Source organism: Pseudophryne corroboree, chromosome 2 (genome assembly GCF_028390025.1).
Source record: "Pseudophryne corroboree isolate aPseCor3 chromosome 2, aPseCor3.hap2, whole genome shotgun sequence".
In the NCBI taxonomy this organism is placed as follows: Eukaryota; Metazoa; Chordata; class Amphibia; order Anura; family Myobatrachidae; genus Pseudophryne; species Pseudophryne corroboree.
The window spans coordinates 26,983,143-27,009,748 of NC_086445.1; the positions used below are offsets into that span (position 1 = coordinate 26,983,143).

Consider the following 26,606-nt stretch of genomic DNA (forward strand, 5'->3'; position numbering starts at 1 on the left):
TAAAAGTACTAAAAAATAATAATAGGGGTGATTGTCCTGGGATCCGGTCTGAAGATCGACAGTGTCTAGGTCGACAATGTTTAGGTCGACCACTATAGGTCGACAGTCACTAGGTCGACATGGATGGAAGGTCGACAGGGTTTCTAGGTCGACATGTGCTAGGTCGACAGGTCTAAAAGTCGACATGAGTTTTTCACATTTTTTTTTTTTTTTCATACTTAACGATCCACGTGGACTACGATTGGAATGGTAAAGTGTGCCGAGCGAAGCGGTAGTGGAGCGAAGGCACCATGACCGAAGCATGGCGAGCGAAGCGAGCCATGCGAGGGGACGCGGTGCACTAATTTGGGATCCCGGTCACTCTACGAAGAAAACGACACCAAAAAAAAAAAAATCCTCATGTCGACCTTTAGACCTGTCGACCTAGCACATGTCGACCTAGAAACCCTGTCGACCTTCCATCCATGTCGACCTAGTGACTGTCGACATATAGTGGTCGACCTAAATATTGTCGACCTAGACACTGTCGATTTGATGAACCACACACACCCGATTGTCCTTATTGCTCCTTATGTACTGTACATTAATCATTTGGGCTAGTTTCTTTAGTTGTTTATACAGTCACATACAACCATAGGATATTGATGTTATATTTGTGCATGGGTAAATGTGTATTTGTGACGTCCTTATCTACATTAAGTGTTGCCCCTCTTTTTAAATATACACATAAAGTATGTATATTTTTTATTACACAGGTTCCTTTGTTTATTCTCAGCCAAGTCTCTGTGTTAAACAAGAAGACGAGAAATGGACCAGGCGTTCAATGTCAGCACCCTCTTGGTTCTCCTGGGTCTTGTAGAGATGAAAGAGTTCCAATACATATATTGCGCCCTTTGTATTATTATATATTTATTTATTATGTTTTTAAGCATTAGTATTGTATCTGTGGTGATGGCGGAGCCAAGCCTACATGAGCCCATGTACATTCTCATATGTAAGCTGGTCCTCAATGGAATGTTTGGGAGCTCCACATTGTTCCCGACGCTGATAGTTGACCTGATCACCTCATCTAAGACCATCTCATATGGTGGATGTATTACTCAGGCTCTGTGCATTACTCTTTTTGCCATTTTAGAAATGAGCACCTACACCCTCATGGCGTATGACCGGTATCTGGCCGTCTGTCACCCATTGCATTATGTCACCTTGATGACCAACAAGAAGGTTATGAAGCTCATCGTTGGGTCTTCTGCAACAGACATCATTGCCGTCTTCATCTGTATTCTGCTAACTTGGACTCTTCCTCTGTGTGGGAATAAGATAAATAATATATTCTGTGACAATAGGTCCCTCGTTACTCTGTCCTGCTCAGACCCTTCTCTCAGTAACTTCTATTCAGCAGCTGTAGTCTCCATCTACATAATTGTCACCATCTCCGTCACTGTGTTTTCCTACCTGCGGATATTTGTCGTCTGCCTGAGAGTCTCCAAAGAGTCCCGTCAGAAAGCCGCCCACACCTTGGTGACCCATTTACTGAACTTTGCCATCTTTTTGTTAGGATTTTTCTTTGTTTTCATCAGGTACAGGCTGGGCAGTATTGACCTCCCCATTATGGTCCATGTTCTGCTCTCTGTTACTCCTGTACTTTTCCCGCCGCTCCTTAACCCCCTGATATACGGGGTCCGGACACATGCCCTGAAGATAAAACTCATTCACTATTTGCAGAATATTAAAGTTGGGTTTAACTGGATTAAACTCTAGCTGTGAACTTCACCCTCATCCAGCATTAGAGACACAATGGACCTGATTCAGAGGGGTACAAGCAATGTTGATGTTAGACCCAGGAAGATTTTTTTTCCACTGCGCATGCAACAAAGCCACACTGCGCACACGCTGCGATGGATTAGTGATAGTGCATGCACATATAGTTTATTCACGAAGCGAGTGACAAGTAATCAGCGTTTAAAGGAGGGAAAGGGGAAAAGGGGCTACAAAACGCAGGTACCTCCGGAAAGGTCAGGGCTGCATTGCCGGCAGCTGGAATCCCGGCGGTCAGCATCCCGACGCCGGGATCCCGGACGCAGAATGCCGGGGGGGAGGGGGGGTAGCAGCGCAACAAAGTTCCCTGCGGGGAACGAGTGGGAATAGTCCCCTTTTTTTTTCAAAGGTATATTTATTGAAGATTTTTAGCAGACAACAAGAACAAATTTCGTACAAGTCAGAAAGCAGTATCGTAAAACACATCATGGATTGTAGCGCACATATCAGGGACCGTTGTCAAAAGAAGATAAGATTAAGTGTTATCGAGTAAGAATACAAAATATCTGACAATAAAACAAGTACGGTACAAATTGTATGACCAGATAGTGCAAAGGCATATCATACAGCCTATAGCCAAAAAACTAAAAAGCGCATATCGTCAAAGTAAGCGTAAAAAGATCAGTCATAAAGACCTCTCATAGTGTGATAGCAACACATTATTTCCACATAATACTCTAACTCTGTAAAGAAGAGAAAGAATTTTGAGAGACCAGGAATAAGGGCAAGGAGAGGGATGTAGTTGAAGGTTAAAGGTCATCATAAACATGTAGTGAGACCTTATATATCAATAGAGGTAGGCAGAGTGAGGTTAATCTCGTCATTCACATACATAAGTCTTATAAGAAGATAATTTACAGTCCAAAACTTTCAATATATGTAGTTTCATAAGTAGATCTAAAGTTTCGATAAAAGGACTCCATTTTACACAAAATTTACGTATTCCATAATTGGATGATGTAAATAATGTCCTCCTATCATAATAGAGAAGTTGTAAAAGTTTTCGTTTTATCTCTACAACAGACGAAGCTGAACGTTTAACCCATCTGATCAGTATAAATTTTTTGGCAAGTGTAATTATGACGCTAAGTAAAGGGTAGAATTCCGGATTCAGAAGCCAATTTTTTGAAATTTAAACAGTGACTGGCTAGCGGATCAGGCTTTACACTGAATGAAAACAAATGGTTAACATATGCTAAAAAGTTTGCACCAAAAGTGTCTAACTTTTCTGCATTCCCACATACAATGTAGAAATGAAGCTGAGGATATTCCACATTTAATACAACCTCCAGATACACTGGACACCATATATTTACGTTGTAACAGTGTAATATATGCCCTGTGTAAGGTCCTCAAATGAACCTCTTGTAAATAAGAAGATAATAAATATTTCAGAGACCTATTACAAGGTTCAATAAGTTAATTAATGTCCATTAGAGTAGGAATACCATATTTCCATTTTAAAAATAAATTATTCCATTGAATAGTGGGGGAGCATGTTAATAGAATAGAGTAGATATATTTCACCTTAAAAGGACGCGTTTCTGAAGATCTAAGGAGGGCATCAATGGCTTTAGAAGCCAGGCTTGATCTATGCAGGGTATTGGAATGGACAAAAGAATCATAAGAAAGTACAAAGTGACGCACCTGGAAATACATGAACATGTGTTGTTTAGGGAGTTCAAATTTTTGGCATAATTCTGAAAATGATCGAAGAGAACCACCTGGGTCAAAAACCTTGTTAAATGAGTCAAGACCTTTGGCTTTCCAAAGAGAATAGGTGACATCATGCAGTGAGGGGGGGCTGGGTTGCCCCATAAAAGAACATACTGAGAAAAGTGAGAATTCCTTTGACATTTCTTATTAATAGTAATTCATGCTGCAAAGGTGTCTTTAAATAGAATATGTTCCTTAATGTTTGAGGGTATTAGTGAGGGTTGCAAGTGTATTAAAGCACCTGGAGAATATGGTGAGAAAATCACTGAGTCCAAATCAGAATCCGTATAAAATGATTTATGAAGTAGCCAGTCGATTATAAAGTGAAAATATACAGCTAAGGAGTAATCCTGTAGGTCTGGTGATCAAAAACCAACCTCTACTCTAGTGGATTTGAGTTTCTGACTGGCAATTCTTGGTCTCTTGCCTCGCCATATAAATTTCGAGAATAAGGCCTCAATTTTTTGACTATCGGATTGTGTTAGGGAGATTGGGAGCATTTGAATAAAAGAAAATAATTTGGGGAAGATAACGCTTTTAATGACCTCAAGCCTACCCAGAAGTGACAGAGGAAGATCTTTCCATGATTCTAGTTTCAAGGTTATATTACCTATAGTGGGGGTAAAGTTAATCCTGTAAAGGTTAGCAAGATACAAACAAATATTAATACCTAGGTATTTGAAGTGGGATTGGGTTCATTTAAAAGGAGGAATATCGGGGTGTGTGAGAATAGACGATGGTTAGTTACCCAACAATAAAAGTTCTGACTTTGTAATATTTATTTTATAACCAGCCACTTCGCCAAAAGAATATATTAATTGAAATAATGACGGCAGAAATTGTTCTGGTTTTGCTAAAAACAAAAGCGTGTCATCAGCAAATAGGGCTATTTTCAATACTTCTGATCCTATTTTAATCCCTTTAACGAGTGGGGAATCACGAATGGCTATGGCTAGCAGTCCATCCCAAAAATCAAAAAGGAGAGGGGGTAGGGGGCAACCTTGTCTCATCCCTCGTTTCAATAAAAAGGGGGATGATAAAACACCATTACATGAAACGGATGAGGAAGGGAGGAATAGAGGGTACGTATGAGTGACACAAGAGATTCCGGAAAACCGAATTTTTCTAAAGTACGAAATAAATATGGCCATAATAAAAGGTCAACGGCCTTTTCTGCATCTAAGGTAAGAATCAAATTATGAGGAAAATCTGAAGACAAATTAGAATTCACATGATGAATGATTGGTCTTTATGAATAATTAGTGGGAGGATTGGTTTAAGTCTCTGTGCTAAGATTGAGATTAAAATTTTAAAATCAACGTTTAACAACGAAATCGGCCTGTAAGAGCCCGGTAAGGAGAGATCTCTGCCTGCTTTAGGCAAAACTTTGATCACAGCAGCAGTGAATTGGTCAGGGAGAATCCCATCGGTCACAATTTGGTTATAAACAGCCTGTAAAGTGGGACAGATTTTAGGGGACAACAACTTATAAAATTCATTTGTGTACCTATCTGGGCCAGGAGCTTTGCAGAATTTGAGCCTCTGTATGGATTTAGAAATTTCATCTATCGTGATAGGGGATGTTAAGGAAGAAATAAGGGGTATAGGGATTTGGGGCAGTGGTAAATTATCCCAGAATTGTGGCGAATAAGGATTTTGAGGTTGTGAAACATCCGTACACACATCAGGTAAGGAGATGAAAGGGGGAGAATATAATGTTACATAAAAATCACGCATGATGTCGGAAATTTGTCTGTTTGACAAAGAAATAGAGCCATCGGTAGCTTTCAAGGGGTGAACAGTCATCGGTTTACTAGAACCTACCAGTAATGTGGTGAGAAGTTTCCCTGTCTTGTTACCAAAACTATGGAATTTGTAACTAGCATTGAAATTACATTTATCACCTGATGATTGTAAAAGATCATTAAAATTGGTTTTAGCCATGAGATATGAGTTTCTATTTTCTGCGTTAGGATTCAGTTTAAATGCCTGATAGGCTAAGGACAATGTTTGTTGCCTTTTTAAATATAAGATATTATGTTGTTTTTTAATATGGGAGTGATAAGAGATCGTTCCACCTCTGAAAACAGTTTTAGCAGTCTGCCAAAAAAGAGATGGGTTCTCCAACTCGTGTGTAGAGTTAGTCATTTTAAAAGTATCCCATACTGATTCTAATTTGTGTCTAAAACCCTCGGATTTCCCTAAATGGGACGGAAATCTCCACAAAGGGTTAGAGTTTTTTCCCAATGAATAAGTTATTTCTATCCAGACCAACCCATGATCTGATATAGAAACTGGTTCGATAATCGCTTGTTTTATGTTCCAGAAAAGCAAGGAGGCAACCAAGATATAATCTATCCGAGACCAAGTATTATGGGCCATGGAGATGCAGGTAAACTCTTTCTCGGCCGGATTCAGTGCTCGCCAAGAATCGATAAGGTTGAGTCTTTTGGAAAGCCAAGGGATACAGAATTTAGGAAGAGGCCTAGAAAATTTATTATATTGAGATTTGTCCAAATATAAAGAAGAAACTAGGTTGAGGTCACCACATAAAATTAAGGAAAAGCGATCACAACTATTCAGTTTAGTCAAAATAGAGGTGAAGAATGTTTTCTTATATGTGTTAGGTGCATATACATTACATATGTGAAATTGTCTATCACTCAATTTAAAGTCTATAAGGACATACCTGCCTTCAGGGTCAGCGACAACCGACAGCACTTCTATGGAGAGGGATCTTTTTGCTAGTAAGATTTCGAATTGAGGGATGTAGCTCCCAGTAATGACCAGTTCAACAGCTGTAATTGTTTCGCCTATTGTAAAACCAGGTGCGTCTCTTGTAAACATGCAGTATCAATAGAATTTTCATTAAGATAAGACAAAATTTTGCGCCTCTTAGCCGGGGTATTGATACCAATCTTAATAGTGGCCATGTATCATGGAATAGAAATAGAATAATTGGCATTGTAGTAACATGTAATTTTTCAACATCCCTGGAAGGGGAAATAAGGACGGGAGGGAACTGGGAAAAACATTAGGAAGAAAGACCAAAGGACAGACAAAACATTAGACAGGGGGGGACAATAGAGAAAGAATTGAACAGCATAGAAGGTATCAGTGATGCGGACATCAAAAGAAAAATATAAAATAGCAGACTTCGAGTGAAGCGTAGATGGCTGGTGAAAACAAACATCAGATATCAATATAATGGCGGAGCTACTCACCTACCGCCAGTACCCAAAATAAAATAATAAGAAAAACACACATGTTCACTTTATGACAACCACAGAAGAATACAGAACAATTAACACAACATCTTAACAGAGATTATGTGGGTGAAGAGGGAATGAAATTCCAAAAAGTCATACTGAACCATAGAGCTGGAATGCAGCAGAACTGAAAATATTTCAAACCGTAGGGTCATCAGAAATATCTTGAAGAAGGTAGTTGGATTCTTCCTGGAGGTAGGCTTCAGCATCTTTGGGAGTGGTGAAGTCGATAAAGGAGGACCCTTGAAACAATTGAAGCCGTGTAGGGTGCAGCATGGCGAATTTACGCTGGTTCTTCACCAGAGAGGCACAGATGGGGGCATAGACTTTGCGAATACGAGAAAGTTCGACTGAATAGTCCTGAAAAATTTTCAGTGTGGCACCTTCCCATTGAAGATTGGCAATTTTATGTGAAGCGCTCCAAATAGCATTTTTATGTAAAAACTTTAGGGTTTTAAAGATAACCACACGTGGTCTGCTAGAGCCTGTGCGTGCATGGTCTCCAATCCTATCTACTCGCTCTATCACCATGTCTGCACATTCAGTTTCAATATGCAGACGTTTTGGAAAGGGTATTGCGGACAAAGTTCTCAAGCCCTGGGCCCTTAAGCGATTCCGGTAAACCTGCTACGCGTAGGTTGCAACGGCGTGCACGGTTTTCAGTAATGTAAATTTTATCTAAAAGACGTTTGTTGTCCTTTTCTAGATATGTAACAGCTCTCTTTAGGTCATTAACATCGTCAATTGTGGTCCTCAAATGCACCTCGGTAACAGACACCCTATGAGAAAGCTGCTGTATCTGCATGGTAATGTCACTGACTGCTTTCTGCAGCAGTGGAGCCATTGTATCGAGGATTGCAGCTACATTGCAGTTAAACAAATTCTCAACACGTCACTGACCCCCTGCTTCCTGAAACCTCGTGCCTCACTGAGGGGACAACGTTCAGGAGACGTGATAAAGAGCATACAGCAGGAACTGTAGGGAGACCATCTATCTCAGCAGGGAAGAATCCATGCACTGAGCAGTATTGTTTCTAGATCCCTGATTTTCTGCCATTTTCCTGACATGTCCGGCAAAACCCAAATACATTAACCGTAATGTAGGTAAGGGATGACGATGATCAGAGGACTGTAAAAGCATCATGTGTACATTGCGACACAATGGAATCTAGTACCTGCAGTCCAATTGTCCAGGAAACTGGAATGTAAAAAACAAATAATTGGTAAATGCCTCTCTCCACTCCAATCTATCCTCAGTGCTGCAGCCAGACTCATCTTCCTCTCCAACCGTACTACGTCCACCTCCCAACTCTAACAAGCCCTATACGCCTCATCTTCCTCTCCAACCGTACTACGTCCACCTCCCATCTCTAACAAGCCCTATACTGCCTCATCTTCCTCTCCAACCGTACTACGTCCACCTCCCATCTCTAACAAGCCCTATACTGCCTCATCTTCCTCTCCAACCGTACTACGTCCACCTCCCATCTCTAACAAGCCCTACACTGCGTCATCTTCCTCTCCAACCGTACTACATCCACCTCCCATCTCTAACAAGCCCTATACTGCCTCATCTTCCCCTCCAACCGTACTACGTCCACCTACCATCTCTAACAAGCCCTATACTGCCTCATCTTCCTCTCCAACCGTACTACGTCCACCTCCCATCTCTAACAAGCCCTATACTGCCTCATCTTCCCCTCCAACCGTACTACGTCCACCTCCCATCTCTAACAAGCCCTACACTGCCTCATCTTCCTCTCCAACCGTACTACGTCCACCTCCCATCTCTAACAAGCCCTATACTGCCTCATCTTCCCCTCCAACCGTACTACGTCCACCTCCCATCTCTAACAAGCCCTATACTGCCTCATCTTCCCCTCCAACCGTACTACGTCCACCTCCCATCTCTAACAAGCCCTATACTGCCTCATCTTCCCCTCCAACCGTACTACGTCCACCTCCCATCTCTAACAAGCCCTACACTAGCTCATCTTCCTCTCCAACCATACTACGTCCACCTCCCATCTCTAACAAGCCCTATACTGCCTCATCTTCCTCTCCAACCGTACTACGTCCACCTCCCATCTCTAACAAGCCCTACACTGCCTCATCTTCCTCTCCAACCATACTACGTCCACCTCCCATCTCTAACAAGCCCTATACTGCCTCATCTTCCTCTCCAACCGTACTACGTCAACCTCCCATCTCTAACAAGCCCTATACTGCCTCATCTTCCCCTCCAACCGTACTACGTCCACCTCCCATCTCTAACAAGCCCTATACTGCCTCATCTTCCTCTCCAACCGTACTACGTCCACCTCCCATCTCTAACAAGCCCTATACTGCCTCATCTTCCTCTCCAACTGTACTACGTCCACCTCCCATCTCTAACAAGCCCTATACTGCCTCATCTTCCTCTCCAACCGTACTACGTCCACCTCCCATCTCTAACAAGCCTTATACTGCCTCATCTTCCTCTCCAACTGTACTACGTCCACCTCCCATCTCTAACAAGCCCTATACTGCCTCATCTTCCTCTCCAACCATACTACGTCCACCTCCCATCTCTAATAAGCCCTACACTGGCTCCCCTTCCAAATCCAATTCAAGCTTCACACACTCCTTTACAAAGACCTCACCCATTCACATCTCTGACCTCATTACCCTTTACATTCCCGCCCGTCCTCTTCTCTCCACAAATACATGAAGCCTCTCCTGCCTAATGATTACCCCTTCTCATACCTGCCTCCAAGATTTTGGACGTGGTGCTCCCTACGTCTGGAATTCTCTACCTCTCCCCCTCAGACTCTCCACCTCTCTACAAAACTTCACAGGCTCTCAAGACCCACTTCTTCATCAGTGTCATCCATCTCTCATCCTAACCCCCTGCTACATGCTCACTTCTACTCCATCATCCGTCCTAACCCTCTGCTAAATGTTCACTTCTACTCCATCACCCGTCCTAACCCTCTGCTACATCCTCACTTCTACTCCATCACCCGTCCTAACCCTCTGCTACATGCTCACTTCTACTCCATCACCCGTCCTAACCCTCTGCTACATGCTCACTTCTACCCCATTACCCGTCCTAACCCTCTGCTAAATGTTCACTTCTACCCCATCACCCATCCTAACCCTCTGCTACATGCTCACTTCTACTCCATCACCCGTCCTAACCCTCTGCTACATGCTCACTTCTACCCCATCACCCGTCCTAACCCTCTGCTACATGCTCACTTCTACTCCATCACCCGTCCTAACCCTCTGCTAAATGTTCACTTCTACCCCATCACCCATCCTAACCCTCTGCTACATGCTCACTTCTACTCCATCACCCGTCCTAACCCTCTGCTACATGCTCACTTCTACCCCATCACCCGTCCTAACCCTCTGCTACATGCTCACTTCTACTCCATCACCCGTCCTAACCCTCTGCTACATGCTCACTTCTACCCCATCACCCGTCCTAACCCTCTGCTACATGCTCACTTCTACCCCATCACCCGTCCTAACCCTCTGCTACATGCACACTTCTACCCCATCACCCGTCCTAACCCTCTGCTACATGCACATTTCTACCCCATCGCCCGTCCTAACCCTCTGCTACATGCTCACTTCTACCCCATCACCTGTCCTAACCCTCTGCTACATGCTCACTTCTACTCCATCACCCATCCTAACCCTCTGCTACATGCTCACTTCTACCCCAACACCCGTCCTAACCCTCTGCTACATGCTCACTTCTACCCCATCACCCATCCTAACCCTCTGCTACATGCATACTTCTACCCCATCACCCGTCCTAACCCTCTGCTACATGCACATTTCTACCCCATCGCCCGTCCTAACCCTCTGCTACATGCACACTTCTACCCCATCTGTGTCACCCCTGTCTGTCTGCCCCTCCCCTTTAGAATGTAAGCTCTCACGAGCAGGGCCCTCTCTCCACATGAGCTATTCCCTCTCTTAGGGCAATATTGAATTGAGGTAGGATTATCCGAACAGGCTAAGAACGGGCATTTTCGCCTGTTTTTCGGGTGAATTCGCATTCGCTCTATTCAATGAAAGCTCAGTTTTATCGACTAGTCAGAAATTCCAACCCTGACGAATAAGTATCGGCAGCAAATTTGCCGCTGATACACAGCTTTTGTCGAATTTGCAGGCGTTTTTGCCCATGCGGATTCGACAAAAAAAAAAGTCTAATCCTCATGGTCGAAAATGTTTTAAAAAACTTTGAAAACGCCCACTATTGAATACTGACAGTCAAATTAGTGCCGGGCATGCCAAAAATGAATTGGATATACCTATTAGACTATTTTCTACTCCATACTCCCTTCAACAGCACCTACCCCTTGGTTTCTGCCACCCTGATGATTACGTCAGTGTTCTGCCCCCTGATGCAGCAATGTTTATATACCATGTACTTGTCCTACATTATCTTGCAGTAGTGCACGCAGGGGGGGTTTCTGAGTACCTGGAACCCCCCCCCCTGATGAGCCAAATGTGTTTTTACTGAGGAGACAGCATCTCAGCAAAAGCCGCGATCGCAACCGCCGGAGCTTCTGCAGCAGAGAGCTACAGTACCGTAGCTCTCTCTGCATAGTGAAATAGTGAAAGTCCGGGGAGGGGGGGGGGGGGGAGAGGGGAGGGGGGAGCTGCTGGAAGCTCAGGTACAGCAGCTCCCTCCCTCCTGACAGAACACACAGTCCCCGGAACTCCTGAATCCCTGGCCCTGTTGTCATCCCACCAGACATACAGAACATAAGAGGCTGCACTCAAAGGCTTGCAATCAAGTGAAAAACGTGTACCCAAATATACTGATTGCAAGCCTCTGAGTGCCGCCTCTTATGTTGTGGATGTCTATATTATATATATATACATTTATAATTATGTGAGGGCACAGTGACGTCAGCAGCTTCCCCATATAGCAGGTGGCGGCTAGAATGCGGCTAGAAAATCCAAGGGGATGCTGCCCGTGTCCGGCTCCAGCGGCAGCTCCAGCACCATATCGGCAACACAGCATGGACCATCGGCACCGCGCCAAGTGACGGGGTAAGGGGGGGGGGATGTTGCTGGAGCAGTTGGTGTACTTGTTAATTGTTTTCTTCCCCCTTTATTTGCATATATTTGTACTGTACATGAAGTGTGTATGCAGAGCCGGATTAAGGGGGGAGCCCAGGGGACACATTACCCTGGGCCCCCCAAATCTAAGGGCCCCCCGTGCCTGCCGTCAAGCACTGGCAGTTTGCATGTTTTTTTTTTTTTTTATGAAGTTCAGCCTAATTTACACCCAGCGACTAGCGCACACAGGGGGGTGGGGTTCTAACTACCTAGAAACCCCCATGCCGCGATCCATTGCAGGTGGTGACTGATTTTTTTTTTTTTATGGGGAGACGGAGGAGCTATGATGGTGACGCGGCAGCTGTCTCCGTCGTCCGTCCTCATATTAACTGAGCCGGGCGGCTGGGTTGGCAAGCTAGGGGGAGCTGTAGCAGTAGTGCAACAGTTGCTCCCAGATAGTTTCAAGTTGAAATCTGGCCGGGTGGCACAACTCTCTTCCTCTGTCCCGGCCGTCTTGACAGGGTACAGCCGCAGGTAAGGTGGCGACTGCATCAAGCTGCACATTTTTCTGTTTTTCACATTGAGTTGGTGTTTCCGCATGAAACATTAAAACATTTTGATTTTTGTGCTGGATTAGTGAGTGTCCTCTTTTATGAATTGACTGCATATGGTCACAGTTGCTATGCTGTGACACTTCAGGCAGCACCCCTGTGGATGGATACCCCCATGGAGGAGTTCATAAGTTCATACAGTTTTATATGACTTCAGATACATGTGTGTCTGTGAGAGAGAGTGTGAGAGAGAGAGAGAGAGAGAGAGAGAGAGTGTGTGTGTGTGTATTTTTTTTATTTTTTTTTATAGTGTGTGTGTATATATATATATATATATATATACATGCAGTGTGTGGGTGTATATACATACCTGTATATACAGTATAGAAATGGTGGCACTCACGGACTCTACATCACCCTGAAATGAAGACTCGCAGATGCCCGCAGGCTACTCCAATGTTTTACTTTATTATAACATTCAGGATACCATGACGTAGATTATTATAAAACATTGGTGTATCCTGCGTGCGTCTGTGAGTCTTCATTTCTGGGTGATGAAAAGTCCATGAGTGCCACTATTTCTACACTTCATATTACATGACTGTTGGAAGGCACTGCGGCAGGTTACAGAGTGCATAATGCCTCAGTCTCCGCCTCCTATACTTCGCTCCACCCCCTCTAGAAACCCCCCTTCACCCACAGGCACTAACGAACGGCCGTGAATGCTCCTCATAGAGTGCTCTGTACTGGACACATAACTCACAGCGGAAGGAGCTGCTGAGCATGCGTAGCAGCAGCTTCTGCGCTCAACTATATAATGTATATAGGAAGGGGAGAGTCCTTACATGTTTATATATGTGTATGTGTGTGTGTATGTATATATATATATATGTGATAGATAAAAGTATAAGCAGAAAGCTGTTGGAGGCAGTACATTTTATTGAATAGAAAATTAGCGTAGGTATACACTGTAGAAAAACAATATCACACATAGCATACACGCACACACAAACAGCATGCGTAAATAGCATACACACATACACACACTATACACCTACACAAACACACAGCATACCTACACACACACACACACACACACACACACACACACACACACACACACACCACTAACCAATTTAACTCCAGCAGAATCACCTCCTCTTCTCTTCTGTTAAATTGGTTAGTGCTGTGTGTGTGTCTTTGTAGGTTTGTTGTATGTATTTAAGTGTGTGTGTGTGTGTGTGTGTGTGTGTGTGTGTGTGTGTGTGTGTGTGTGTGTGTGTGTGTGTGTGTGTGTGTGTGTGTGTGTGTGCTATGTGTGTTGTATGATATTGTTTTTTTTCAGTGTATACATACGATAATTCAATAACGTGCTATTTTTTGTTACTGCCTCCAACAGCTTTCTGCTTATACTTTTATCTATCTTGTAAAATTATATATATATATATATGTGAACAAAGGATGAGGTAGTAAAGGCGACCGCTGGTGTCAATCAGATGCTGAGGATAGGCAGTTGTAATAAAATTTAAAATTTATTTAAACTGTGGTGCACTAAAACAAAAATAGAGTAAAAAAGTGGAATTTTGTACAGTAAAAATAATAAGCACAGGGAGGTAAATAAAAATGCTTAAAAAATTACAATTGACATAAAAATTGGTACATGGGACATAAAAATACATCGGATTAAAAAAGTCAAAAAACAAAAAATAAAATTCAAAAGAAAGGAGTAAGATAGCTTAACTTAGTAGTTGAGGTATAGATCAAAGCAGCACCCAACGCGTTTCGTCCTGTCTGGACTTCATCAAGGGGTAGTTTGGGACTAGAGACAGGTCATCTATATATACTAATCCTATAAAGGAAGTGGTGCTTACATCTCTTCCTGTGGTTAATTGATTATAGTGATAAAGAGCAGCAAAAAGGGAGTCAAAATGTCACAGATAGGTGTACTTATTTAAAACTGTATGTCAGGTGTTAAGAATATGGTATTAATATGCAGTATAACATGTTTAAAATGTTAAAGTAACACGGAGCCGCGGACTTCCTGTCCGGGTCCCGTGTGACCTCATATCCGCCCCACATCCGGCGTCCTGTTTCGCAAAGTGCGCATGCGCCGGCTCCGTATGCCGGAAGACTTCCGTGCCTCTGCTGGGGATCCTTGATGCGGCGGACGAGTTCCTGTGTGCGTAGGGGAACACCGTCCTCCGGAGGCCATTCCCTTATCATAACTGTTCCTCAATGTCCTATTAGTTGCGGCGGCCATGTTTTTGGAGTCAGATACACATATAGAGGTTCCCAAAGTTCAATTTCTGGTCTGGAATATTGTCCTCAAGCCAGCACTTCGTACTTCTCCATATGCAGTCATATATAAAAGAAAGAATTTGGTCAGGGATTTGTAGTGGCACCGTTTTAATGTGAGCCACACCACACAGTAATAATAACATGTATACAGTAAATATATAGCAAAACAGGTGTACTGCATACCTGTATTTAGTAGTATTACTATGAATGACAAGGTGGAGAATTTATATAGAAGAGGCACAGTTGCCATAGCCGAATGTAGTAAAATATGCATACACTTTAAATAGTGTCACTTTGGTGTGAAAACATAGTTATACGAAAAAGAAGAAGAAATAGTAGTAAGAGCATTAGAATTTAGGACACAGTGATTTAAAAATAATAATATGAAGTCCTTTGTGGGAGTGGGAGAACCCCAAAAGGACTTAGTTAGAGAGATGGAGAGATGGTATTATATCAAAGTATTAAGTAGTACTGGAGCAGGTGGCGAGATGTATATACATATAACTAGTAGAGCATTCCTGCAGAATTTCTCCCGGCCTCTCCAAAGTTACAACACCCGGTCTTCTAGGGAGGTCTCCCATCCTTATACTAGCCGGGCCCAGCCTTGCTTAGCTTCCAAGATCAGACGGTATTGGGCGTCCCCAGGGTGGTATGGTTGTAATGATAATGTGGGAGCACTATGCATAAGCTCAAAATTAGCCGTATATACAGAAAATATCCAGGCCTGCATGCTAGGGTCTGAAAAGTGTAAACAAGTTACAAGACCATATCGGAAACAAGATGCTGAAAACAATTGTTTCCAGGCGAGAGTCAACATGGCGTGAGTGAAATACATATTTGAGTGGGGGGAAAGAAAAGCAATAGAGGGATATTAGAAGTGGGGCATTTGATGTCAATTGCTTTAAATCCTCTGTCCTTTTGAAAAGTTACAGCACCTGATCTCCCCTGGCGGTCTCCCAGCCAGGTACTGGTCAGGACCAGACACTGCTTCGCTTCCAAGATCGGCCGGAGTTGGGCATGTCCAGTGTGGTATGGCTGTAAAATTATTCAGGAGACAGGGATCTGGTGACACGTCCGAAGTGAGAGGTAAGGGGGGGGGGAGGGGGGGGGCTAGTATCCATAAAGAGCTTACATCACAGGAAAGGTGCAATTTCATATCCTTCATTGAAGCCGTCTGGGTGCAGGGTGTTCAGTTCGTAGATCCAGAACATCTCTCTCCTGGACAGTAGGTTTGAGAGATCACCTCCTCTTTCTCCCAGGGATACCATTTCAATACCTTTGTAGGTTAGTGCCTCTGGGTCGGAATCATGGTGTTGGTGAAAATGTCTTGATACAGCATGCGTTAGGACTTTATTCCTAACGTTTCTGACGTGTTCTTGGATGCGGAGTTTCAGTGCCCTTTTTGTTTTTCCAATGTACTTCATTTTGCATGGGCATTCCAGAAGGTAGATCACTGATGTTGTATTGCAGTTAATGAATTGTTTGATCCGATACTCTTTGTTGGTGTTGGTATTGAGAAAAGTTTTCCTGTTTTGGTGAAGATATCTACAAATGTTGCATCTGCCACATTTAAAACTGCCCACACACCTTGGCATGGTGTTTCTTGCTTCAGGGTTTCTTAGCATGCTGGGTGCCACAAGGTCCTTCAGGCTTTGAGATTTCCTAAAGACCAATCTTGGCTCTTTTGTGAGGTGGTCCTTCAGAATAGGGTCCATCTGTAAGATGTGCCAATGTTTCTTGAGTGTTTGTTTGATAAGATTCTCGTGTCTACTGTATGTGGTGATGAACTTCACTGTATCTTCTTTATTCTCCTTGGACTTATATTTGAGGAGGTCTCTCCTATCCAGATTCTTTGTTCTGGCAGTAGCTCCTTCCAGAAGTCGAGTGGGATACCCCTTCTCCCTAAACCTTTCCCGGTACACCTCGAGTTGTTTGTCTCTGTCTTCACTGGCTCCACAGTTTCGTGCTATTCTGTTGAATTGAGAGAAGGGGATGTTGTCCTTCCACTGTTGTTGGTGGTTACTTCTATAATGTACATAGCTATTCATATCAACCTTCTTGATGAAGTTGCTTGTGATGATGTCTTTACCTGAGTGTGTTAGGATTAGGTCCAGGAATTCGATTCTTTCGGTGTCATCCATGGCCGTGAAGCTGAGATTCATATCATTCTCCGAAATGTGAGTTAAAAATCTTTTAAAACTCGGCTGGTCTCCTTCCCACACGATTAAAATGTCATCAATATACCGTTTATAAAAAATGATGTTGTGCTGATATGGGTTGTTTGTAAAAACATATTTGTTCTCCCATTGTCCCATAAAAAGGTTGGCAAAGCTTGGTGCAAAAATGGTGCCCATAGCTGTGCCGCAGATCTGGAGATAAAATCCATCTAGAAACTTAAAATAATTGTGTTTTAGTATAAAATGCATGAGTTCGCATATAAAAAGCCTGTGTTCCTCCGTGATGAGATGGTCTTTGCTGAGAAATTCATTACACGCCTCAATCCCCTTTTCGTGTTCTATACAAGTGTATAGGGATTGCACGTCTATCGTGACCCATCTGTATGTGTCCTTCCACTGGAATGTGTCCATCATATTCAGGACCGATGTAGTATCCTTTAGGTAGGCCGGTAATTCCATCACATATTTCCTTAGGAATATGTCCACATATTCCGAGAGGTGTGAGGTCAGGGAATCAATCCCTGCCACAATGGGTCTGCCTGGGGGGTTGTCAAGGGATTTGTGTATCTTAGGGAGAAAGTAAAAGATGGGGGTGGTGGGGTTGGAATTAAGCAGGTACTGGTACTCCTCTTTTGTAATAATTTCACGCCTGAAGCCCTTAAGAAGCATTGTTCTCAGTTCTTCCACAAAGGACTCCTTCGGGTCATTGGCCAGTGGGGTGTATGAGGATCTGTCTCCTAGTAGTCTGTTTGCTTCTATGGTATAGGCTTCCCTATCCATGATGACCAACCCCCCCTTTATCAGCCGCTTTTATAACGATACTCTTATTCTCCTGTAATCGTTTGATGGCTTCTGTTTCCCTATTAGTAAGATTTCTTTCCTTGATTGGTGTGATGTTGGCATCACAGAGGTCTTTTTTGACCAATTCATAGAAGATTCCCACATTATGTCCCTTGGATTCCAGGGGGTAAAATTTGGAAGTGGGTTTTAAGCCTGATTTCGATTGTTCATAGTTTTGTATGACTGCATCCTCCTTTTTGAGAAAGTGGCGTTTGAGAGTAATCTTGCATATGAATTTATTCAAGTCTATAAAGACATCAAACTTATTCATGCCCTTAGTCGGTGCAAATGAGAGACCCTTGTTCAGCAACGTAGTTTCGTGATTGGTCAGCGTGTGGCCTGAGAGGTTAAAAATGCCTTTTGATGTGGAAGATTCTAGTTTAGGTTCCGTCTTTTGAAAAGGCTTTTCCCTCCTGCCCCCGCGGCATCCTCTTCTTCTTCGAATCTTCTTTTCCTTGGTGATGCATTTGTGACTTTCCATCTTACGGCTGCCCTTGTCGTATTTTGACGGTGCTGGTTGGTACCGGGTGATAAAAAAGTTTCCTCCGTATTGGAGTCCATTCTCTGTAACGCTGAGAACCTGTTAGTGGTTCTGATCTGGTTTTCCTGGGTTTTATAACCTCTAGGTTTTTTTGGGACGGACTGCCAGTAATCCCTTTTTCCTTTTGGATCCTGTTGTCCTCCTCTGTTAAAACGACTCCAGTTCTTGATCATGTTATTTTCATAGTCATGCCTGTCTCTAGCAAATTTCCTTTCCTTATTTTGATCACCTCCTCCTCTATGTGTTCAAGTTTTTTGTTGAGAACTTTCTCATTAATCCTGAAATCTTCTTTGTCCTTATGGACCTCCATTTTTCCCTCAGCCTCTTTGATCTTTACTTCCAAATCTGAGATAATGCGTTTCTTTTCCGTAATCAAGAGTCTCATGAGGTTCATGGAGCAATTGTGTAACGTGTTGTCCCATTCCTTCATGAAATCCTGGTTGTCCAGTCCAAAGGTGGGCTGTTTAGAAATCCTAAGCCCCCTAGGAACTCGGTTGACACTGACATAGTGTTCTAGGCCTCTGATATCCCACCATGCCTTAACTTCCTTTGTCAATAATCTTTCTATGTCCCAAAACATGTCATCGAGATCATTAGTGGGATGTTCTGTCTCGAGGTTAGCGGTTTCATTAAAGATTTTCTGGCACAGATTACTCCTTTTGTTAGTGCGTTCATTGATTCCAAACATACTGTGTTTGATACCGACTTTCTCCAGGCAGCTGAAAACAGTAATACCAAAAAGAGATGTGTACCAGGGAAGCTATCAGCGCCACAGATGCAGTATTCAAAATATCAACACTAGTAGTGGAACCCCCACAGTGAGATCATTAAAAAATATGAATATATATTAAAAGATATCTGCCTATTAGACACTCCCCTCTAGATTTGGGGCGTCAGCCTGTTACCTCAAATAGAATTAGGCACTGGTATAGGTGCCTGTGGTGAACACTTGTGAACAAAGGATGAGGTAGTAAAGGCGACCGCTGGTGTCAATCAGATGCTGAGGATAGGCAGTTGTAATAAAATTTAAAATTTATTTAAACTGTGGTGCACTAAAACAAAAATAGAGTAAAAAAGTGGAATTTTGTACAGTAAAAATAATAAGCACAGGGAGGTAAATAAAAATGCTTAAAAAATTACAATTGACATAAAAATTGGTACATGGGACATAAAAATACATCGGATTAAAAAAGTCAAAAAACAAAAAATAAAATTCAAAAGAAAGGAGTAAGATAGCTTAACTTAGTAGTTGAGGTATAGATCAAAGCAACACCCAACGCGTTTCGTCCTGTCTGGACTTCATCAAGGGGTAGTTTGGGACTAGAGACAGGTCATCTATATATACTAATCCTATAAAGGAAGTGGTGCTTACATCACTTCCTGTGGTTAATTGATTATAGTGATAAAGAGCAGCAAAAAGGGAGTCAAAATGTCACAGATAGGTGTACTTATTTAAAACTGTATGTCAGGTGTTAAGAATATGGTATTAATATGCAGTATAACATGTTTAAAATGTTAAAGTAACACGGAGCCGCGGACTTCCTGTCCGGGTCCCGTGTGACCTCATATCCGCCCCACATCCGGCGTCCTGTTTCGCAAAGTGCGCATGCGCCGGCTCCGTATGCCGGAAGACTTCCGTGCCTCTGCTGGGGATCCTTGATGCGGCGGACGAGTTCCTGTGTGCGTAGGGGAACACCGTCCTCCGGAGGCCATTCCCTTATCATAACTGTTCCTCAATGTCCTATTAGTTGCGGCGGCCATGTTTTTGGAGTCAGATACACATATAGAGGTTCCCAAAGTTCAATTTCTGGTCTGGAATATTGTCCTCAAGCCAGCACTTCGTACTTCTCCATATGCAGTCATATATAAAAGAAAGAATTGGGTCAGGGATTTGTAGTGGCACCGTTTTAATGTGAGCCACACCACACAGTAATAATAACATGTATACAGTAAATATATAGCAAAACAGGTGTACTGCATACCTGTATTTAGTGGTATTACTATGAATGACAAGGTGGAGAATTTATATAGAAGAGGCACAGTTGCCATAGCCGAATGTAGTAAAATATGCATACACTTTAAATAGTGTCACTTTGGTGTGAAAACATAGTTATACGAAAAAGAAGAAGAAATAGTAGTAAGAGCATTAGAATTTAGGACACAGTGATTTAAAAATAATAATATGAAGTCCTTTGTGGGAGTGGGAGAACCCCAAAAGGACTTAGTTAGAGAGATGGAGAGATGGTATTATATCAAAGTATTAAGTAGTACTGGAGCAGGTGGCGAGATGTATATACATATAACTAGTAGAGCATTCCTGCAGAATTTCTCCCGGCCTCTCCAAAGTTACAACACCCGGTCTTCTAGGGAGGTCTCCCATCCTTATACTAGCCGGGCCCAGCCTTGCTTAGCTTCCAAGATCAGACGGTATTGGGCGTCCCCAGGGTGGTATGGTTGTAATGATAATGTGGGAGCACTATGCATAAGCTCAAAATTAGCCGTATATACAGAAAATATCCAGGCCTGCATGCTAGGGTCTGAAAAGTGTAAACAAGTTACAAGACCATATCGGAAACAAGATGCTGAAAACAATTGTTTCCAGGCGAGAGTCAACATGGCGTGAGTGAAATACATATTCGAGTGGGGGGAAAGAAAAGCAATAGAGGGATATTAGAAGTGGGGCATTTGATGTCAATTGCTTTAAATCCTCTGTCCTTTTGAAAAGTTACAGCACCTGATCTCCCCTGGCGGTCTCCCAGCCAGGTACTGGTCAGGCCCAGACACTGCTTCGCTTCCAAGATCGGCCGGAGTTGGGCATGTCCAGTGTGGTATGGCTGTAAAATTATTCAGGAGACAGGGATCTGGTGACACGTCCGAGGTGAGAGGTAAGGGGGGGGGGAGGGGGGGGGAGGGGGGGGGGGGGCTAGTATCCATAAAGAGCTTACATCACAGGAAAGGAGCAATTTCATATCCTTCATTGAAGCCGTCTGGGTGCAGGGTGTTCAGTTCGTAGATCCAGAACATCTCTCTCCTGGACAGTAGGTTTGAGAGATCACCTCCTCTTTCTCCCAGGGATACCATTTCAATACCTTTGTAGGTTAGTGCCTCTGGGTCGGAATCGTGGTGTTGGTGAAAATGTCTTGATACAGCATGCGTTAGGACTTTATTCCTAACGTTTCTGACGTGTTCTTGGATGCGGAGTTTCAGTGCCCTTTTTGTTTTTCCAATGTACTTCATTTTGCATGGGCATTCCAGAAGGTAGATCACTGATGTTGTATTGCAGTTAATGAATTGTTTGATCCGATACTCTTTGTTGGTGTTGGTATTGAGAAAAGTTTTCCTGTTTTGGTGAAGATATCTACAAATGTTGCATCTGCCACATTTAAAACTGCCCACACACCTTGGCATGGTGTTTCTTGCTTCAGGGTTTCTTAGCATGCTGGGTGCCACAAGGTCCTTCAGGCTTTGAGATTTCCTAAAGACCAATCTTGGCTCTTTTGTGAGGTGGTCCTTCAGAATAGGGTCCATCTGTAAGATGTGCCAATGTTTCTTGAGTGTTTGTTTGATAAGATTCTCGTGTCTACTGTATGTGGTGATGAACTTCACTGTATCTTCTTTATTCTCCTTGGACTTATATTTGAGGAGGTCTCTCCTATCCAGATTCTTTGTTCTGGCAGTAGCTCCTTCCAGAAGTCTAGTGGGATACCCCTTCTCCCTAAACCTTTCCCGGTACACCTCGAGTTGTTTGTCTCTGTCTTCACTGGCTCCACAGTTTCGTGCTATTCTGTTGAATTGAGAGAAGGGGATGTTGTCCTTCCACTGTTGTTGGTGGTTACTTCTATAATGTACATAGCTATTCATATCAACCTTCTTGATGAAGTTGCTTGTGATGATGTCTTTACCTGAGTGTGTTAGGATTAGGTCCAGGAATTCGATTCTTTCGGTGTCATCCATGGCCGTGAAGCTGAGATTCATATCATTCTCCGAAATGTGAGTTAAAAATCTTTTAAAACTCGGCTGGTCTCCTTCCCACACGATTAAAATGTCATCAATATACCGTTTATAAAAAATGATGTTGTGCTGATATGGGTTGTTTGTAAAAACATATTTGTTCTCCCATTGTCCCATAAAAAGGTTGGCAAAGCTTGGTGCAAAAATGGTGCCCATAGCTGTGCCGCAGATCTGGAGATAAAATCCATCTAGAAACTTAAAATAATTGTGTTTTAGTATAAAATGCATGAGTTCGCATATAAAAAGCCTGTGTTCCTCCGTGATGAGATGGTTTTTGCTGAGAAATTCATTACACGCCTCAATCCCCTTTTTGTGTTCTATACAAGTGTATAGGGATTGCACGTCTATCGTGACCCATCTGTATGTGTCCTTCCACTGGAATGTGTCCATCATATTCAGGACCGATGTAGTATCCTTTAGGTAGGCCGGTAATTCCATCCCACTAATGATCTCGATGAAATGTTTTGGGACATAGAAAGATTATTGACAAAGGAAGTTAAGGCATGGTGGGATATCAGAGGCCTAGAACACTATGTCAGTGTCAACCGAGTTCCTAGGGGGCTTAGGATTTCTAAACAGCCCACCTTTGGACTGGACAACCAGGATTTCATGAAGGAATGGGACAACACGTTACACAATTGCTCCATGAACCTCATGAGACTCTTGATTACGGAAAAGAAACGCATTATCTCAGATTTGGAAGTAAAGATCAAAGAGGCTGAGGGAAAAATGGAGGTCCATAAGGATAAAGAAGATTTCAGGATTAATGAGAAAGTTCTCAACAAAAAACTTGAACACATAGAGGAGGAGGTGATCAAAAATAAGGAAAGGAAATTTGCTAGAGACAGGCATGACTATGAAAATAACATGATCAAGAACTGGAGTCGTTTTAACAGAGGAGGACAACAGGATCCAAAAGGAAAAAGGGATTACTGGCAGTCCGTCCCAAAAAAACCTAGAGGTTATAAAACCCAGGAAAACCAGATCAGAACCACTAACAGGTTCTCAGCGTTACAGAGAATGGACTCCAATACGGAGGAAACTTTTTTATCACCCGGTACCAACCAGCACCGTCAAAATACGACAAGAGCAGCCGTAAGATGGAAAGTCACAAATGCATCACCAAGGAAAAGAAGATTCGAAGAAGAAGAGGATGCCGCGGGGGCAGGAGGGAAAAGCCTTTTCAAAAGACGGAACCTAAACTAGAATCTTCCACATCAAAAGGCATTTTTAACCTCTCAGGCCACACGCTGACCAATCACGAAACTACGTTGCTGAACAAGGGTCTCTCATTTGCACCGACTAAGGGCATGAATAAGTTTGATGTCTTTATAGACTTGAATAAATTCATACGCAAGATTACTCTCAAACGCCACTTTCTCAAAAAGGAGGATGCAGTCATACAAAACTATGAACAATCGAAATCAGGCTTAAAACCCACTTCCAAATTTTACCCCCTGGAATCCAAGGGACATAATGTGGGACTCTTCTATGAATTGGTCAAAAAAGACCTCTGTGATGCCAACATCACACCAATCAAGGAAAGAAATCTTACTAATAGGGAAACAGAAGCCATCAAACGATTACAGGAGAATAAGAGTATCATTATAAAAGCGGCTGATAAAGGGGGGGGTTGGTCATCATGGATAGGGAAGCCTATACCATAGAAGCAAACAGACTACTAGGAGACAGATCCTCATACACCCCACTGGCCAATGACCCGAAGGAGTCCTTTGTGGAAGAACTGAGAACAATGCTTCTTAAGGGCTTCAGGCGTGAAATTATTACAAAAGAGGAGTACCAGTACCTGCTTAATTCCAACCCCACCACCCCCATCTTTTACTTTCTCCCTAAGATACACAAATCCCTTGACAACCCCCCAGGCAGACCCATTGTGGCAGGGATTGATTCCCTGACCTCACACCTCTCGGAATATGTGGACATATTCCTAAGGAAATATGTGATGGAATTACCGGCCTACCTAAAGGATACTACATCGGTCCTGAATATGATGGACACATTCCAGTGGAAGGACACATACAGATGGGTCACGATAGACGTGCAATCCCTATACACTTGTATAGAACACGAAAAGGGGATTGAGGCGTGTAATGAATTTCTCAGCAAAGACCATCTCATCACGGAGGAACACAGGCTTTTTATATGCGAACTCATGCATTTTATACTAAAACACAATTATTTTAAGTTTCTAGATGGATTTTATCTCCAGATCTGCGGCACAGCTATGGGCACCATTTTTGCACCAAGCTTTGCCAACCTTTTTATGGGACAATGGGAGAACAAATATGTTTTTACAAACAACCCATATCAGCACAACATCATTTTTTATAAACGGTATATTGATGACATTTTAATCGTGTGGGAAGGAGACCAGCCGAGTTTTAAAAGATTTTTAACTCACATTTCGGAGAATGATATGAATCTCAGCTTCACGGCCATGGATGACACCGAAAGAATCGAATTCCTGGACCTAATCCTAACACACTCAGGTAAAGACATCATCACAAGCAACTTCATCAAGAAGGTTGATATGAATAGCTATGTACATTATAGAAGTAACCACCAACAACAGTGGAAGGACAACATCCCCTTCTCTCAATTCAACAGAATAGCACGAAACTGTGGAGCCAGTGAAGACAGAGACAAACAACTCGAGGTGTACCGGGAAAGGTTTAGGGAGAAGGGGTATCCCACTCGACTTCTGGAAGGAGCTACTGCCAGAACAAAGAATCTGGATAGGAGAGACCTCCTCAAATATAAGTCCAAGGAGAATAAAGAAGATACAGTGAAGTTCATCACCACATACAGTAGACACGAGAATCTTATCAAACAAACACTCAAGAAACATTGGCACATCTTACAGATGGACCCTATTCTGAAGGACCACCTCACAAAAGAGCCAAGATTGGTCTTTAGGAAATCTCAAAGCCTGAAGGACCTTGTGGCACCCAGCATGCTAAGAAACCCTGAAGCAAGAAACACCATGCCAAGGTGTGTGGGCAGTTTTAAATGTGGCAGATGCAACATTTGTAGATATCTTCACCAAAACAGGAAAACTTTTCTCAATACCAACACCAACAAAGAGTATCGGATCAAACAATTCATTAACTGCAATACAACATCAGTGATCTACCTTCTGGAATGCCCATGCAAAATGAAGTACATTGGAAAAACAAAAAGGGCACTGAAACTTCGCATCCAAGAACACGTCAGAAACGTTAGGAATAAAGTCCTAACGCATGCTGTATCAAGACATTTTCACCAACACCACGATTCCGACCCAGAGGCACTAACCTACAAAGGTATTGAAATGGTATCCCTGGGAGAAAGAGGAGGTGATCTCTCAAACCTACTGTCCAGGAGAGAGATGTTCTGGATCTACGAACTGAACACCCTGCACCCAGACGGCTTCAATGAAGGATATGAAATTGCACCTTTCCTGTGATGTAAGCTCTTTATGGATACTAGCCCCCCCCCCCTCCCCCCCCCTCCCCCCCCCCCTTACCTCTCACCTCGGACGTGTCACCAGATCCCTGTCTCCTGAATAATTTTACAGCCATACCACACTGGACATGCCCAACTCCGGCCGATCTTGGAAGCGAAGCAGTGTCTGGTCCTGACCAGTACCTGGCTGGGAGACCGCCAGGGGAGATCAGGTGCTGTAACTTTTCAAAAGGACAGAGGATTTAAAGCAATTGACATCAATTGACATGCCCCACTTCTAATATCCCTCTATTGCTTTTCTTTCCCCCCACTCGAATATGTATTTCACTCACGCCATGTTGACTCTCGCCTGGAAACAATTGTTTTCAGCATCTTGTTTCCGATATGGTCTTGTAACTTGTTTACACTTTTCAGACCCTAGCATGCAGGCCTGGATATTTTCTGTATATACGGCTAATTTTGAGCTTATGCATAGTGCTCCCACATTATCATTACAACCATACCACCCTGGGGACGCCCAATACCGTCTGATCTTGGAAGCTAAGCAAGGCTGGGCCCGGCTAGTATAAGGATGGGAGACCTCCCTAGAAGACCGGGTGTTGTAACTTTGGAGAGGCCGGGAGAAATTCTGCAGGAATGCTCTACTAGTTATATGTATATACATCTCGCCACCTGCTCCAGTACTACTTAATACTTTGATATAATACCATCTCTCCATCTCTCTAACTAAGTCCTTTTGGGGTTCTCCCACTCCCACAAAGGACTTCATATTATTATTTTTAAATCACTGTGTCCTAAATTCTAATGCTCTTACTACTATTTCTTCTTCTTTTTCGTATAACTATGTTTTCACACC

The 26,606-nt window shown here is 42.9% G+C and overlaps 1 protein-coding gene and 4 pseudogenes across 1 annotated transcript; 2 read left to right on the forward strand and 3 right to left on the reverse strand.

Moving 5' to 3' along the window:
- The first annotated feature begins 807 nt into the window (after nt 1–807).
- LOC134989548 (olfactory receptor 4B13-like) lies at nt 808–1,761 on the forward strand. Its single transcript, XM_063950615.1, has one exon. The coding sequence runs from the start codon at nt 808–810 to the stop codon at nt 1,759–1,761; it is 954 nt and encodes a 317-aa protein (XP_063806685.1).
- Nucleotides 1,762–15,260: 13,499 nt separating this feature from the next.
- Nucleotides 15,261–15,379, reverse strand: LOC135051663 (5S ribosomal RNA; annotated as a pseudogene).
- A 5,238-nt stretch (nt 15,380–20,617) lies between these two features.
- Nucleotides 20,618–20,736, reverse strand: LOC135051664 (5S ribosomal RNA; annotated as a pseudogene).
- Nucleotides 20,737–20,996: 260 nt separating this feature from the next.
- On the reverse strand, nt 20,997–21,116 carry LOC135052353 (5S ribosomal RNA; annotated as a pseudogene).
- A 5,123-nt stretch (nt 21,117–26,239) lies between these two features.
- Nucleotides 26,240–26,358, forward strand: LOC135051665 (5S ribosomal RNA; annotated as a pseudogene).
- Nucleotides 26,359–26,606: the final 248 nt, after the last annotated feature.